The 14819-nt window shown below is 39.4% G+C and overlaps 1 protein-coding gene and 1 long non-coding RNA gene across 4 annotated transcripts in view; both read right to left on the bottom strand.

The window, feature by feature from the left end:
• WASL (WASP like actin nucleation promoting factor) overlaps positions 1-13268 on the bottom strand; it is a 29577-nt gene extending 16309 nt beyond the window's left edge. Inside the window, exons 1-3 of one of the 2 annotated variants that reach the window (XM_026714104.2) lie at positions 12345-13268; positions 762-896; positions 118-204 (exon numbers count right to left, since the gene is read on the bottom strand). In XM_026714104.2, the coding sequence (XP_026569889.1) occupies positions 118-204; positions 762-896; positions 12345-12476 (354 nt within the window). In that variant the 5' untranslated portion in view covers positions 12477-13268. Of the gene's footprint in view, positions 1-117; positions 205-761; positions 897-10825; positions 11081-12344 lie in introns of those variants that run through there. The other variant, XM_087934099.1, reaches the window with a different exon arrangement.
• Positions 13269-14463: 1195 nt separating this feature from the next.
• LOC148125526 (uncharacterized) overlaps positions 14464-14819 on the bottom strand; it is a 31106-nt gene continuing 30750 nt past the window's right edge. For both annotated transcript variants that reach the window (XR_015743756.1, XR_015743757.1), the window contains exon 3: positions 14464-14662. This is a non-coding gene — a long non-coding RNA (uncharacterized LOC148125526). The remainder of the gene's footprint in view (positions 14663-14819) is intronic.

The following is a 14819-nucleotide window of genomic DNA, read 5'->3' on the forward strand; positions in this document are numbered from 1 at the left end:
GAAAATAATCAATAAAAATATAGCCATCAAATAAAATTATTTAATATTTCATAGGTTACTTAAAGAAATTAGATTTAATATAGTCACTTTTCCGAATTAACTCCTGAAAATACTTACATCTCCAGCAAAGGTATGAAAATATGCTCTAGGAGTATTATATACAAAGTTATTATATAATTCTTGTTCCCATAATTGTTTTCCATCCTGCAAGAGTGATGAGAGGGTAGAAGGAGAAAGGAAGAAGATACAGACATTGAGATAATTAATTATAAGCAAATATGCATGGATTTATATCTCACCTTTGGACATTCTAACTTTTTGCATTCTTCCTGATGACTTTGCTTCAGATCAAAATTATATTCTTAAAATACAGAAACTAGCTTAAATTCTTGGTAACCTGTACTTTTTTAGTATAGGTTACATTTGAAAATGTGCTACAATTCTCATGTAACTTGTACTGTCTCAGAGCCTATTAAAACAAATATGGATAAAATTCAAAGATAGGACATGTACCAATGTAAACAGACCAGATTTTTTTCCCCGAAGTTGTAAAAGCAAAAACTAAGCCATATCTGCTTTTAGCAAGAAAATATCTGCAATTGAATATGAAAAACAAAATGCATACTTTCTGCATAACACTCTTTATACATACTGCTTTAGCAACTAATATTTAAACAATTTGTAATTATATGCAACTGCCTATGACTCAACATTTCAATAAGATATAAACAACAGAAATATAAACTAAAGAAATTTTTTACCTTGATATCGTATATTCTGATAAAATAGGATCTTTGTGGATTGTCTTTCACAAGGCAAGCTACACCACAGCATTTCTTTGACCACATAGCATTGCGCTCCGCTGCATATATCTGGACGATGACAGAGCACATTGTCTAAAATAAATTTTTAAAAATTTATGTTAAAATTTTGATGTCGTCTTTCCATTGTCACAAATAAATCCTTCAGAATTCATCTGATGAAAATAGTATTTCCAGGCAGATAATGATGCACTCAATTTCTTTGAGTGTATTACAAAATGCCACAGGACTCAACATAGTAAAATAATGTACAGGTGAAACTCGAAAAATTAGAATATCATGCAAAAGTTCATTAATTTCAGTAATGCGAGGGTGAAACTAACATATGAGATAGACTCATTACACGCAAAGTAAGATAGTTCAAGCCATGACGTGACATAATTGAGATGATGATGGCTTACAGCTCATGAAAACCCCAAATCCACAATCTCAGAAAATTAGACTATTGTGAAAAGGTTCAATATTGTAGGCTCAAAGTGCCCCACTCTAATCAGCTAATTAAGCCATAACACCCGCAAAGGGTTCCTGAGCCTTTAAATGGTCTCACAGTCTGGTTCAGTAGGAAGCACAATAATGGGAAAGACTGCTGACCTGACGGTTGTGCAGAAAACCATCATTGACACCCTCCATAAGGAGAGAAAGCTTCAAAAGGTAATTGCAAAAGAAGTTGGATGTTCCCAAAGTGCTGTATCAAAGCACATTAATAGAAAGTTATGTGGAAGGGAAAAGTGTGGAAGAAAAAGGTGCACAAGCAGCAGGGATGACCGCAGCCTGGAGAGGATTGTCAGGAAAAGGCCATTCAAAAGTGTTGGGGACTTTCACGAGGAGTGGACTGAGGCTGGAGTCAGTGCATCAAGAGCCACCACTCACAGACAGATCCTGGACATGGGCTTCAAATGTCGTATTCCTCTTGTCAAGCCGCTCCTGAACAACAATGTCAGAAGCGTCTTACCTGGGTTCAAGAAAAACAGAACTGGTCTGTTGCTTAGTGGTCCAAAGTCCTCTTTTCTGATGAGAGCAACTTTTGCATCTCATTTGGAAACCAAGGACCCAGAGTCTGGAGGAAGAATGGAGAGGCACACACTGCAAGATGCTTGAAGTCCAGTGTGAAGTTTCCACAGTCTGTGTTGATTTGGGGAGCCATGTCATCTGCTAGTGTTGGTCCACTGTGCTTCATTAAGTCCAGGGTCAACGCAGCCGTCTACCAGGAGATTTTGGAGCACTTCATGCTTCCTTCCACAGACGAGCTTTATGGGGATGCTGACTTAATTTTCCAGCATGACTTGGCACCTGCCCACACTGCCAAAAGCACCAAAACCTGGTTTAATGACCATGGGATTACTGTGCTTGATTGGCCAGCAAACTTGCCTGACCTGAACCCCATAGAGAATCTATGGGGCATTGCCAAGAGAAAGATGAGAGACATGAGACCGAACAATGCAGAAGATCTGAAGGCCGCTATTGAAGCATCCTCGTCTTCCATAACACCTCAGCAGGGCCACAGGCTGATTGAGGCAGTCATTGCTGCAAAAGGGGCCCAAACCAAGTACTGAGTACATATGCATGCTTATACTTTTCAGAGGTTTGACACTGTTCTATGTACAATTCTTGTTTTATTGATATAATATGTAATATTCTAATATTCTAATTTTCTGAGATTGTGGATTTGGGGTTTTCATGAGCTGTAAGCCATCATCATCACAATCATGACAAATCACGGCCTGAACTATCTTGCTTTGCATGTAATGAGTCTATCTCATATATTAGTTTCACCTTTTATGTTGCATTACTGAAATACATGAACTTTTGCACGACATTATAATTTTTCGAGTTTCACCTGTATTTGAAAAACACTAACATGAAGATACATCAACGCTTCCAAATTTATCTATCAAAATTATAACTAGTAAGTATTGATTGTTCCAAAAGTTAACTGTATTCAGTGGACATCATCTTATTAATGTATCAGTTAGTTTATGCACTTTATCCAAGTTGCGCAATTCAGAGGAGAGAGAGAAATAGAAATGACAGGTAGTCCATTTTGTACATTAATATATTAACTTATATACCTAACATTACCACGGACACAGATAAAAGCCTATTCTCTATTAAAATTAGACAACACAGAGTAAGAAATTAATTCAAAGTATTTTAAACAAATCCTGTTTGACTTTTTTAAAAACACTGTACAAAATTTGTTGTGCATCTGTGCATGATCTTCATTTGGCTTTGGATCACCAAAAGCTAAGCACTCGACATATAACAACAAAATCATTAAAATATTAATAGGCAATTGACATAATTCCCTAGCAGTCCTTTTAAAAAATGCTTTTGTGAAAAATAATATTCTCGTTTTAATTTCTGTGTTTTTGTGAATGTTATATAACCACAGAAAGGCTAGGCAGAATATAAATATTTAAAACAAAGTTTGATAGTCAAACACAAATAAAACCAATCTTTTAGGCCACAGTGGGAGATTAATTTTGTAGGACTAGAGTACACAATATGGTGTAACCAGTCTGTATTTTGATGTTCTGCATCTTTAACTGGCAGATTTTATATGCAACAAAACTAAATGAGTTGCGATATCCTACAATGAAAAAGTTGACTGGTCTATTTTTTATCCATAAAAAAGCTAGCCATAACAACATTTTCTGTTTCAAAAATCTGAAGTGTGCAAATTATAACCTTGGTGTCCAAAATGGAATAACTATATCACTATATATCAGACATTAATACAATTGAGCGAGTCCAGAAGTATTTCACGAGAAGAGTACTACAACTCCTCCGCTTGCAATGGAATACCCTATACCACCAGGCTTGAAATTTTGGGCTTGGACAATCTTGAACTATGCTACCTACAGTTGGACTTAAGCGTAGTACACAAAATTATCTGCTACAATGTCCTACCAGTCAATGACTACTTCAGCTTCAACCGCAACAATACTAGAGCGCACAACAGATACAAATTCAATGTAAACCGTTCCAAACTTGATTGCAGAAAGTATGACTTCAGCAAGAGTGGTCAATGCCTGGAATGCACTACCTGACTCTGTAGTTACATCCTCAAACCCCCACTCCTTTAACCTCAAACTAACTACTATTGACGTCACCCCTTTCCTAAGAGGTCTGTAAGGGGCGTGCATAAGTGGACCATCATGCCTCCTGTCCCTGTCCTAATGTCCCCATTTAATCGTACCTATTTTCTGTATTCTTACTCATGTTTATACTTATATCTATTATTTTGTAAGTGATTGACAAATCAAATCAAATTAGGTTTTCTAGTTTAAATTCCAACAACTCTTATGCAGAAGTTATCATAGAGGTTATCAAAATTAAAAAAAAAATCTTGCATGTTACATACACAATGTTTCCTTTTGAAGATATTCTTCTAGATCTTTTTTCCCCACAAAGAAAATATCTTCCTTTAATATTTGAAAGGACAAAGTCATGCATTTTAAATATAAACTGCTAGCCAGAAAAAAAAGGAAGCTCATTTGTGGTATTTCACTCAAAGCCACACTATTGCAGGAAGTTTCAAACTTTCACAGTCTTAACCACAGAGGTCAAATACTATTTTAGTACTGCAGTCTGTACAGTGATGCCTCTTTTGACTTTAGGACTGTAATGCCGGAAATAATTTCAAGATGATTTGGCTAAAAGTGTGGAGTGAAAAAAGCTAGCTTAAGAATATTTCCTGGAGAAAAAGCACTTGCTCAAACTATTATTCATGGGTTTCCCCCCCCCAAAAAATCTTTAAACTCCCCTTTCTTTGCATTCTATATTATAGTTATGCATCAGCACATTGGAAAGAAGCCACCATATATTAAAACCATTTTTAAATACATATACAAACCTTCATCTTTTTGACCTTCCTGTAAAGCAAAGCTGAAGTAAGATCATAAGATCATGATTTCACTTAGCGATTGTTTCACTTAACAACTGAGTTGCCACCTCCAAATGTGGTTGTTAAATGAAGATATCTCTGTGTGTTTCTGTGTATTTGTTAACTGCCCAACTAACGAACCCCAAAGAAGTAAACATTCTCGGGAGTTTTGAATTCCCCAAAATAAAACTTTATTGGATACACCATTTCGGCACTGAAGAAACAAAACCAGCTCTGATTTTCCGAAGACTTGCTTAGTTAAACAATAGCTTCTATCCGAAAGGAGCCAAGCAGTTCAATCTTGATAGTAATTGCTAAAATGTAGCTTCCGTCCCACCCACCCCAAGCCTTACAGATGCCCAGTGAAGGAAGAAGCAATCCCTTATGATCAGGACTTTTTAGTTTAGTTTAGTTTACTTTATTGTCATTGCACCCCGTACAACGAAATCAAACACCATCTTCAGTGCATATCATGACTATGAAAATAAACACAAACACATATCCTTCACACATTGAATTGGAAACCCCTGACACCATACCAACACTGCACTATACAGCAGAATTCAAAAGAGCTACTGTCCTGGGATAGAAGCTGTTTTTTAGCCTATTTGTCCTTGTTTTTATTATTCTGTACCGTCTGCCAGATGGTAATAGATCAAAAAAGGGTTCCCAGGATGAGATGGATCTTTGAGAATGTATTGAACTTTCTTAAGGCAGCGGAAGCTATAAAGCTTTTCCAAAGAGGGGAGAGGGCAACCCATGATCTTCTGGGCAATGACGTTAACCCTCTGGAGTGCTTTCCTATCTGCCACTGTGCAATTGGCAAACCATACAGAGATCCAGTATGTTAAAATGCTCTCTATGGTGCAACGGGAGGAGGTCACCAGCTGTTTCTCATTCAGTTGTTGTTTTCTGAGAAGTCTCAGGTAGTATAACCTCTGCTGGGCCCTTTTGACCAGGGCTGCAATGTGGGCATTCCAGGTCAGGTCCTCTTTTATGGTAACACCCAGAAACTTAAAACTGGCCACTTCCTCTACTCGGTTTCCATTGACAAGCAAGGGCTGGATGCCTGATCTGTTCCTTCTAAAATCCACTATAAGCTCCTTGGTCTTATTGGTGTTGTGGACCAAGTTATTGTCTCCACACCACAAAAGCAACCAGTCCACCTCATCTCGGTAGGCAGACTCATCCCACCCCCTGCCCAGAGATGAGTCCCACCATTGTTGTATCATCTGCAATTTTAGTAATAGTATTACTAGCATGAGTGGGAATGAACATAAAAAGTATAGAGTAAGGGACTCAACAGGGCAATCCTGTGGTGTACCAGTGTTAAGAATAAGGGCTGAAGAGGTTTGATTACCTAATCTGACCCTCTGTGAGCGGCCAGACAGGAAATCCATAATCCAAAGGCAGATTGAATTAGAAAGCCCAAGGTCCAGAAGTTTAGACACTAGTCAATGTTCCAAAAACTGTTCCCATTATCTTTCCTTTTGTATCATAGAACTCAGTGTAAATGTTTCTCCAAATTTCAGGTTATTTCAGTTTCTGGTCTAATTCCATATGGTTAATAACAGAGAGGTGATACATCTATTTACAATATTCTTTTTGAAAATGAAAAAAAAAACATTCACTTTGGTCATTCCTCCTTCCCTGGTAATTTTTTTCAGTACATACTATGGAAAAGCAAATAGCAACTACTCTGATAATCAGAGAAATCCCGCACACTAAATTACTCTTTAAAAGAAAAAGGTACAGAAGCTGCAAACCCTTAATTAATAAGTAACACAAGCATGTAAAAGATTAAAAAGAAAACAGAACAGCCTTTAAAACATTAAGGTCACATGGAGTACATATTCATTTTTTTTTTAAACAAAAGTGCTCTGTGGAAACATAATGAAATATAAAAAAATGTTTCTATTTATATAGAAGCCCAAGCATCAAGAACAAAATGCAAATGTTCTATGGAAATCCAACCTCAAACTTAATTTTACTGATAATGGGAGTATTACATATTATTGTAGGTCAATATTATGGTTAAATGGCTAGTGGAGGATTGAGACAATGCTCCCAAAAAAGAAACTTTTCTTGTGAAACAAGTAAGTGTTATTGCAAATAGTGCTAGATCAGGGGTACTCAATCTTTTTATACCTACCGCCCACTTTTGTATCTCTGTTAGTAGTAAAGTTTTCTCTAACCGCCCACCGGTTCCCCAGTAATGGTGGGCGGTAGGGGACAAAACCCCTACTGCCCACCATGAAAGCTGGAACACCCACTAGTGGGCGGTAGGGACCAGGTTGACTACCACTGTGCTAGATTATCAAAACCCCAGCCTTGTTTCTATCTGCATCCAATATGCTGAAATATAAGGTTCATACAAATGGAGCAAATCATGCAAAAATATCACTATGGGCTGCGTATTTAATAAAGAAATACCTTCAATGCATTTAAGACACTATCTTAAATACAGTTATTTATTTAATTCAGATGCTGCCTGCTTACTAATCAAATTCTGGGCTGTTTACAGGGGCATAAAAGAATATAAAAACATTAACAATTAAATAAAGAGTGCAAGAGCATAGATGGTACAGGGCTGGACTTTTGTTTCTTACTTCACTAATCACTTCCAGAGGTGAGATGGTTCCTCAGATAATCTAGTGCCATGCCCTGAAGGGCTTTAAAAATGATAACCAATACACTGAGTTGGTCCCAGAACAAACTAGCAACTAGTGAAGCTTATGTATCAGCGATGTTACAATGACTACCCTCTCCAGAATGCACTCTGTACCAATTATAGTTCCTGGTAGAGCATATTGCAATAATCCAGTTATTATCCTATTGTTACGTCTAGACCCATGACACACATGACGGAAGTGGCACGCAGAATCATCTCTCTGGGCAAGCCAGCCATCACCTGTTGCTCTTCTGGGTTTCATGCAAAACATACTGCCAGTCCAATAAATTCATGCTATTCCTACACATTAGGTATATATTAGGAATATAAACAATACACTAAACTAGGAATGTATAGTGGGGCACAATTAAAAACAATCAATATTAGACGTAGTATAGCATGTTAGCATCTCACACACATTTTCTGCAAATAGCTTTGCAGTCAACTTCAATAAAAGTTAACGTTTTCTCACAGATTGAAAAAAATAAATTGTGACACCTTTCAACAGGTGAGGTAATCATATTAACTCTCAGCATGTCAGAGCTTGTGAACATGGATCTATCTCTGAAATCACCTGGAGAAAAATTACATCCTACCAAAATGACAATACATTTTCATGATATTAAGCAGCAATGAATGGTATAGAGTAAAACTACTTTAAAGAAAATGAAAGAATGTGGTCCATTCCAATAAAATGACTTTAGATTTCTTAAACCTGAATTGGGAAAATAACTAAATGAAATCAAGTTAAAAAAAGTAATTTTTAAAGAAGCAGGAAGGTATATAAACGATCCATTGGAGAAGGACCAGAATTTCTGCTGTTAAGCAATGCAGTCATAAAGTGTGATTGTTGTATGTCTGCGCTACTTAGCAACCACAGTTCTGGGAGCCTGAAGTTACTGTTAAGCAAAGACCTCATATAATTTTGACTTCTAACCTCCTGACTGACTTTTCCTGTGGGAAGCTGACAAGGAAGATTACAAATCGTGATCATATAACCATGGGATGCTGCAATGGCAGCAAACCCAGGCTGGTTGCTAAGCATCTGGACAGCAGTAATATGACTGTGGGGCACACTACAATGGCCAAAAGTTCAAGAATTGGTCAAAACTACCAGTGGTTCAGCATTGTTGCAAGTATGAATATTTGCTAAGCAAGTGGTCATTAAACAAGGATTATCTGTATTGAGCTCAATAAGGGATCTGCTGTTACTGAATAAGACTAAACACCTTTACTTTATCCTTACAGAATTTGTTATAATTCAAAAAGACTAAGGAGCATTGTTGATTTAGAAAAGGTCAGACTATCTGTCTCTCCAAAATTACTGTTAACCAGAGATTCTTCAGATTCTCTAAGTATTTTTATTATTCTTTTAGCCAGTTTAAAAGAGACTGAACCTAACATTTTTACATGCCGAAGATATTTATCAGTTATGGTTCATATCGTCTATATCACATTGATTTTCACTTGCATTATAATTCTTGGCCTAGCAGTTACAATGCCAGAAATGAAAGTGGTTGGTTATTTTATGCTGATATTTGCAGCTAGAAAACAGTACATCACAAAATACTATTATACATTATAAACTTACACATATCTGAAGGACCACTTATTCCAGGTAAAACCTTGTTGTCCAGTAGGTCCAGCCAAAAAGGGGGGATTAAAAGAGTACAACTTCCACATGAGATCAGAAGAGAACAAGACTATTCTGCTGCTCTCTGTATGTCCTATGACCTATGCAATACAACAATCTGCTTTCTGAAATCTGAATGGTATCCTCTCTGATAACTTCCTGAGAGCCCTGAAGTCAAAACTCTCTCACACAACTTTTATTGTCTAATTAGAAGGTAACATAATAGGAGCACAAAGTTTTAGTAAAGGTAGAAAAAAGTTGTGTACATTACTATTTATGGTTTTATAACTCTGTAAACTGTTAGTGTACTGTCAAATACTGTTAGTATATGGGTGATATAAATACTTTCAATATATTACTATATATATATAGTGCATACACATATGTAATTATGTGTTAATCATTAAGGAACTAACCCAAATACAATTTGTTTTTAATAAATGTACATTTTACACTAAAATATACAATTATTTTAAAATAGTTTTAAAGAGGTTTTCAGCAATTTTTGTATATGAGGAACAAAATAATATAGTCCAATGCGCAATGTATTTTCAAATATTTCAAGTGTCATCACAAAGAAACCTAGAATGTATCTTCTAATTTTATTAATAAATACTATTTTATTTCCCATACTGTAGTATCCAAATTGCTTCTCTTTAAATATAATTCTCTGCTGCTGACTACAGATTTTTATGCATTATTTTATTGATTATATTTGCATATAAAACAATTATGTAAATAAAAGCATATTTGTTCTTTAAAAGATGAGTCATTTTCTTGTTTTCAAGGGAATCCAACTTGTACTAAATTAGTGAAAATCCATGCAGCTCAATATTAGAAACGGCTAGGAATGGCTCTTTACATAAAGGAGGTCTTTTCAGCAAACTTGGACTTTGTTGGAAATAAAACTAGTACTTCCTGAGGGCAAAGCCTGTGAACTTTTCCACTTAGGAACAGCTCTTTGCTAAAGAATGCAACATTCTAAAAGAGATTTTAAAGAGTTTTTAAAAATCTGTGAAGTGTATTAAATTTTGGAAAAGACATTTTTAGTGCTAATTTTTCTCCCCTCTGATAAAAATGGATTGTTACTGGTAGTAATATTACAGTACAGTATTAATATTTAGCCACCTGGTCTATAGTATTTAACATAAATTTAGTATGACAATCAACATAAATGTATACTCTCCCCATGTAAGTCAGCATTCCCAGATAAAAAGTAACTCCTGTTCATTAGGCAGTTTTCAGAAACTACTTTATCTCTGCAAATTCCCATTAACACCTGAAAATGACATAACATATCCAGAGTGCAAACCTGGCCTTAATAAAATGTGAATTACAGATTATGACTTATGACTGAATGACAGATTGATTTTGTGAATCTTCTTTACAAATCTAACCTCATCAGAAACAAAAAAACAGGTTTTTCCATCCAGACTACTATACTATTATAATCCTTATAAATTTACAGCGGGCAAAGGTATTTGCAAATCTATAGTCAGTTTCTTGATAATATAGTTGAAGTTTGCCTTTTCTGTCATAAAAGGGGAAAAAACTTTAGTAAAACACATTTTGCCCATAAACAAAAACCCTTAAAGGAAACAGAACATGTCCATTGGTGCTTTACTCATGACTGTATTTTTTTTAATGATTCAGAAGAGGAAAAAAATGACAGCTAATCCACCTGGAATACAGAGTAATTATTTAGCAATAGCAATAGCCTTATATACCACTTTACAGTGCTTCACAGCCCTCCCTAAACTGTTTTACAGAGTCAGCCTATTGCCCCCAACATTATGGGTCCTCATTTTACCCACCTCAGAAGTATGGAAGGCTGAGTCAATCTTGAGCCTGGTGGGATTTGAACTGCCAAATTATAGGCAGCTGGTAGTCAGCAGAAGTAGCCTGCAGTACTGCACTCTAACCAGTGAGGCTCTTTAGTGCTATGTTTAAATGTCTGTCAGCTCAGAAATCAGAAAAGGCCAAATTTAAATGCAGAATATTTCAATATCAAATAGCATGATATAGGTTGTATACTAAAACTTGCTAAACCAACACATAGGAGCATACAGTCCCCTAATAGCTATACGAGGAGCTATTACCTAGTATCTGTATCTGACAGCTACATGAGGACTACCAAAATTTCAGAATAAGCTGTATTCTCTCCCCCACTAAAATATATTATATATATATATATATTTATATTTGTATATGTATATTATATTATATTTTATGGGAAATTTGGTATGTGCTCTGCAAATGAGTATAGAATTCAGAGCGCTATTCTCATTTCAGAGTTCATTTCCTGAAAGTTCAGAAACTATGCAGGTATAAAATGAACTTCCAGCTTCCTTATAACCAGCTGAACTTTTTCCACACACACACACACACACAAACACACACACCAAAAACGTTGCAACACCTCCACTGCTGACACACACACTATTAAAAACCACAGAGCACTTCCGGTATACTCTGAAATCCATGATAATCATACCTGTTTGGAAAAAAAGGAAGTGGAAGAGAAAAATAATATCTTAACATAGCCAAAAAAAAAAAAAAAAGTGAAGAGCTAGCTAAAAACAAGCCTTTGCCCTGAAACAAGTCACCAAAAGGGGTGAAGGGTTTTGTTGGAAGGTAAACCCCAGGCAGGTTTCTTCTGTCTTTTCAGCCAAGACGAAGCGGATCCAATGGGCCTACTCTAAGTCAACAGGCTCTGCCTTCTTGTGGCTTGGATCACCTGGAATTCGTATTTATTATCCCAGCTCAAAAAGAAAAGGAGGAGAGAGAGAGAGAGAGAGAGAGAGACGGAAGAAAAAAAAAAGACCGCGGAAGTCTTCTCCCCTTGGAGAGTTAAAGCCGTGCATCTTTTTCTCGGGCATCTCCCCCCTTTGTTTCTTTTTCGGTACAAATTTAGCCAAAGCTTTTTGGGGGTTTGATCTTCCACCCCCGCCCCCCCCCCAACAATACAGAACCGGGGAATGGGGGAGGAAAAAAAGGCATCTGTTCCGTGGGAAGGGCTCCAGCCGGGAACCTTCTGGTCTCCCCAAATTCGAAGCGACCCTCGCCCGAAAGGAAATATGAGGGGGTGGGGGGTTTTTTTGGGGGGGGGGGCGCGGAAAAACCGGCAGGGCTCTTGCATCATCACGCCTCCCCCTCGGAGCAGCCCCGCTTCTCCTCCTCCTTGCGCCCCGAAACCCCCTTTCCTGAGAGGTCAAGGCAGAGGGGAGGGGAGGGGGAGGGTTTGCCCCATCCCCCACCCCAGGATGGGCCGGGCCTCCCCCCGAGGCAATCAGGCCCAACCAAGCCTCTCCTTTCCCCGTCCGCCACACTCACCACGCATTTCTTGCCCAGGAAGCCGAAGAGGCTCTCGTTCTCCTGCGGGGTGAGCAGCATGGAGCCCACGTTGGAGACCCTCCGCGGCGGCGGGGGCTGCTGCTGCTGCTGCTGCTGGTGGCTGTTGTTCATGGCGGCGGCCGCCGCCGGCGCCCGGCCGGGATTGCCAACCCCGCTCCGACGGCTTCGTCGCTGGTTCTAGCTCGCCCCGGGGTGTGTGGGGTGCGGGGGGTCCGTCAGGCCCCGCGTCTCCCGGAGGGTGGCGGCGGCGCAGCAGCCGGCCTCCCCCGCGCTATTGCAGCACCATCGGGGCGGCGACCTGAGGGGCGGGTGGGAAGCCGCGGCGGACCGAGGACCAACTCCTGAGGGGCGGAGAAGGGGGAAATCTTGCGGCCGGGACAGTCTCGCTCCTCGGGCCCCGCTCGGCGCGCCTTCCGACCCGACGGGCACTAAACTTCCAACTTCTCCCCGGCGCCGGCCGTGCAATCCAACATGGCAGGGAAGCAGCGGAGGCGCGGGCGAGACCAAACGCCGCGGAAGGAGAGGGGAGGACGGACGCGGGGGTCGAGAGGCGCCTCAGGCTTTGGCCCAAACCTGGGTCGCCGCTTCTCGAACCCCGCCGGGAACCAGCCCGCCACCTCCCCGGTTCGGACTCTTTTTCAACCGCCGGTCCGGGACTCTCTCTTCAACCCCCCGCGGGCTCAAGCCTCAGCTCAAGTCCCAGAAGTCGCGCTTAACTGGGGCCTCTCCCCCCCCCCCGTTAAATACCGGGCGAGCTCAGGCCGGGCTGCTTTCCCGGCCTTGTCATCCAGGAAGTCTGGGAATTGGCGGGTGGCGGGAGGCGGAGGAAGCGAGGCGGAGATGCCGCGGCGGGGCTTGTGGCGCGAAGCGGGGCTGTGCGTTCCTGTCACCTGCCCGCCCCTGGCTTTAAATTGCAGGGGTGTCCAACCTTGGCAACTTGAAGACTTGTGGACTTCAATTCCCAGAATTCCTCAGCCAGCTTTGCTGGCTGAGGAATTCTGGGAATTGAAGTCCACGAAGTCTTCAAGTTGCCAAGGTTGGACACCCCTTAAACTGGCTGAGGAATTCTGGGAGTTGAAGTCCACGAAGTCTTCAAGTTGCCAAGGTTGGACACCCCCTTAAAGCCTCCGACAGTCCCGCCGACGTACTTTGTGCCTCTCCAGAGCGGGGAAAGCGTGGCTGTTATAATAAATCCGTCTTTTTTCTTTTGATTTCCACATTTCCACATTTTGCCTTTCAATAAGGGGGATAACGGACGTTGGCCTTTGCCTCACGCCGATGCTTTGGCTCAAGGTCCTACCTCAAATCATCTTTAAAACGAGATTATAAAAAGGCCTTCGAAATGTGGGAACTCGTATTTGGGAGGATTATATGAATTGTTATAAAGTAAATCAGAGTTATCTCGCAAAATATGAATGAATAAAATTATGGTCAAATGATTGATTAATAATGATACTAGGGTGTTCAACTCTTGACTGATAATATGAGCTATTATGCAACGTAGCTGTAATTGAAGACTATGAAATGGATGCACAAAAAAATCTGTAAAACCAACCGACACACTGCTTGTATACTTATGGAAGAAAGTTTGATGTTTTGTTTATGTTTATCTTTAAAAACCAATAAAATTTACAAAAAAGAAAAAAAAATGTGGGAACTCGGGTCCGCGGGTGTCCAAATAGAGCAGCGTTTCACAAGCTTGACAAATGGAAGGTGTTCAACTTCCCCAACAGGTTGGCTGGGGAATTGAAGTCTCCGCATCTTTTGAATCGCCAAAAGGTTGAGAAAAGGCTGACATGGAGGTTCCAAAGTTCGAAACAAAAGAAGGAGCTCATCATTTTTATTTTTAACTGGATGATCATGATCTAATGTATCCCACCCTGAGTATGGCATTGGATCAAATTATCTTTTAAGCTTCCTGCCTACTGTATGATTCTTTAGTGCTAAATTAATCAGACATATTTTCCATTCCATTTCTTTCCTTTGTGTCTTTCAGAGAATCCTCGTCCACTAAAACATTTGTGCCGCCTGAAAATACGTAAATATATAGGATTATATATAGGATTAGTGAGAAGAGAGGAGATTGTTGTGTTGTTCAGTCTCATCCTTGGCTTTGTGGAGTTCCTGGATTGGAGGCATCTTCATGTACTTGCTTGTATCTGTAGTAATGGTTTTAATTGTCTGGCCTGTTCTGCTTGGGAAATAAAAAAAAAAACCCTTCATTTGAAGATAGCTCATTTTGCAAGGAAACATTGGTAGGACAATGTCAAAACTTCAACCATGTTGAACCTGCATTACTGACAAAGGATAAAAGAATGTATTTTGCATTGCTCATAAAGTGGTCAGGATTATTACAGGTTGATTATTACAGGATGATTATTACAGCCTTCAAAATTCTATAGTGCTGAAGAAGCTTCTTGGATGAGAAGAGAAACGTCTTCAAGGAAAAACCAG

The sequence above is a fragment of the Pseudonaja textilis genome, chromosome 5 (genome assembly GCF_049901715.1).
Source record: "Pseudonaja textilis isolate UNSWEBS1 chromosome 5, rPseTex1.2, whole genome shotgun sequence".
Taxonomy (NCBI): Eukaryota; Metazoa; Chordata; class Lepidosauria; order Squamata; family Elapidae; genus Pseudonaja; species Pseudonaja textilis.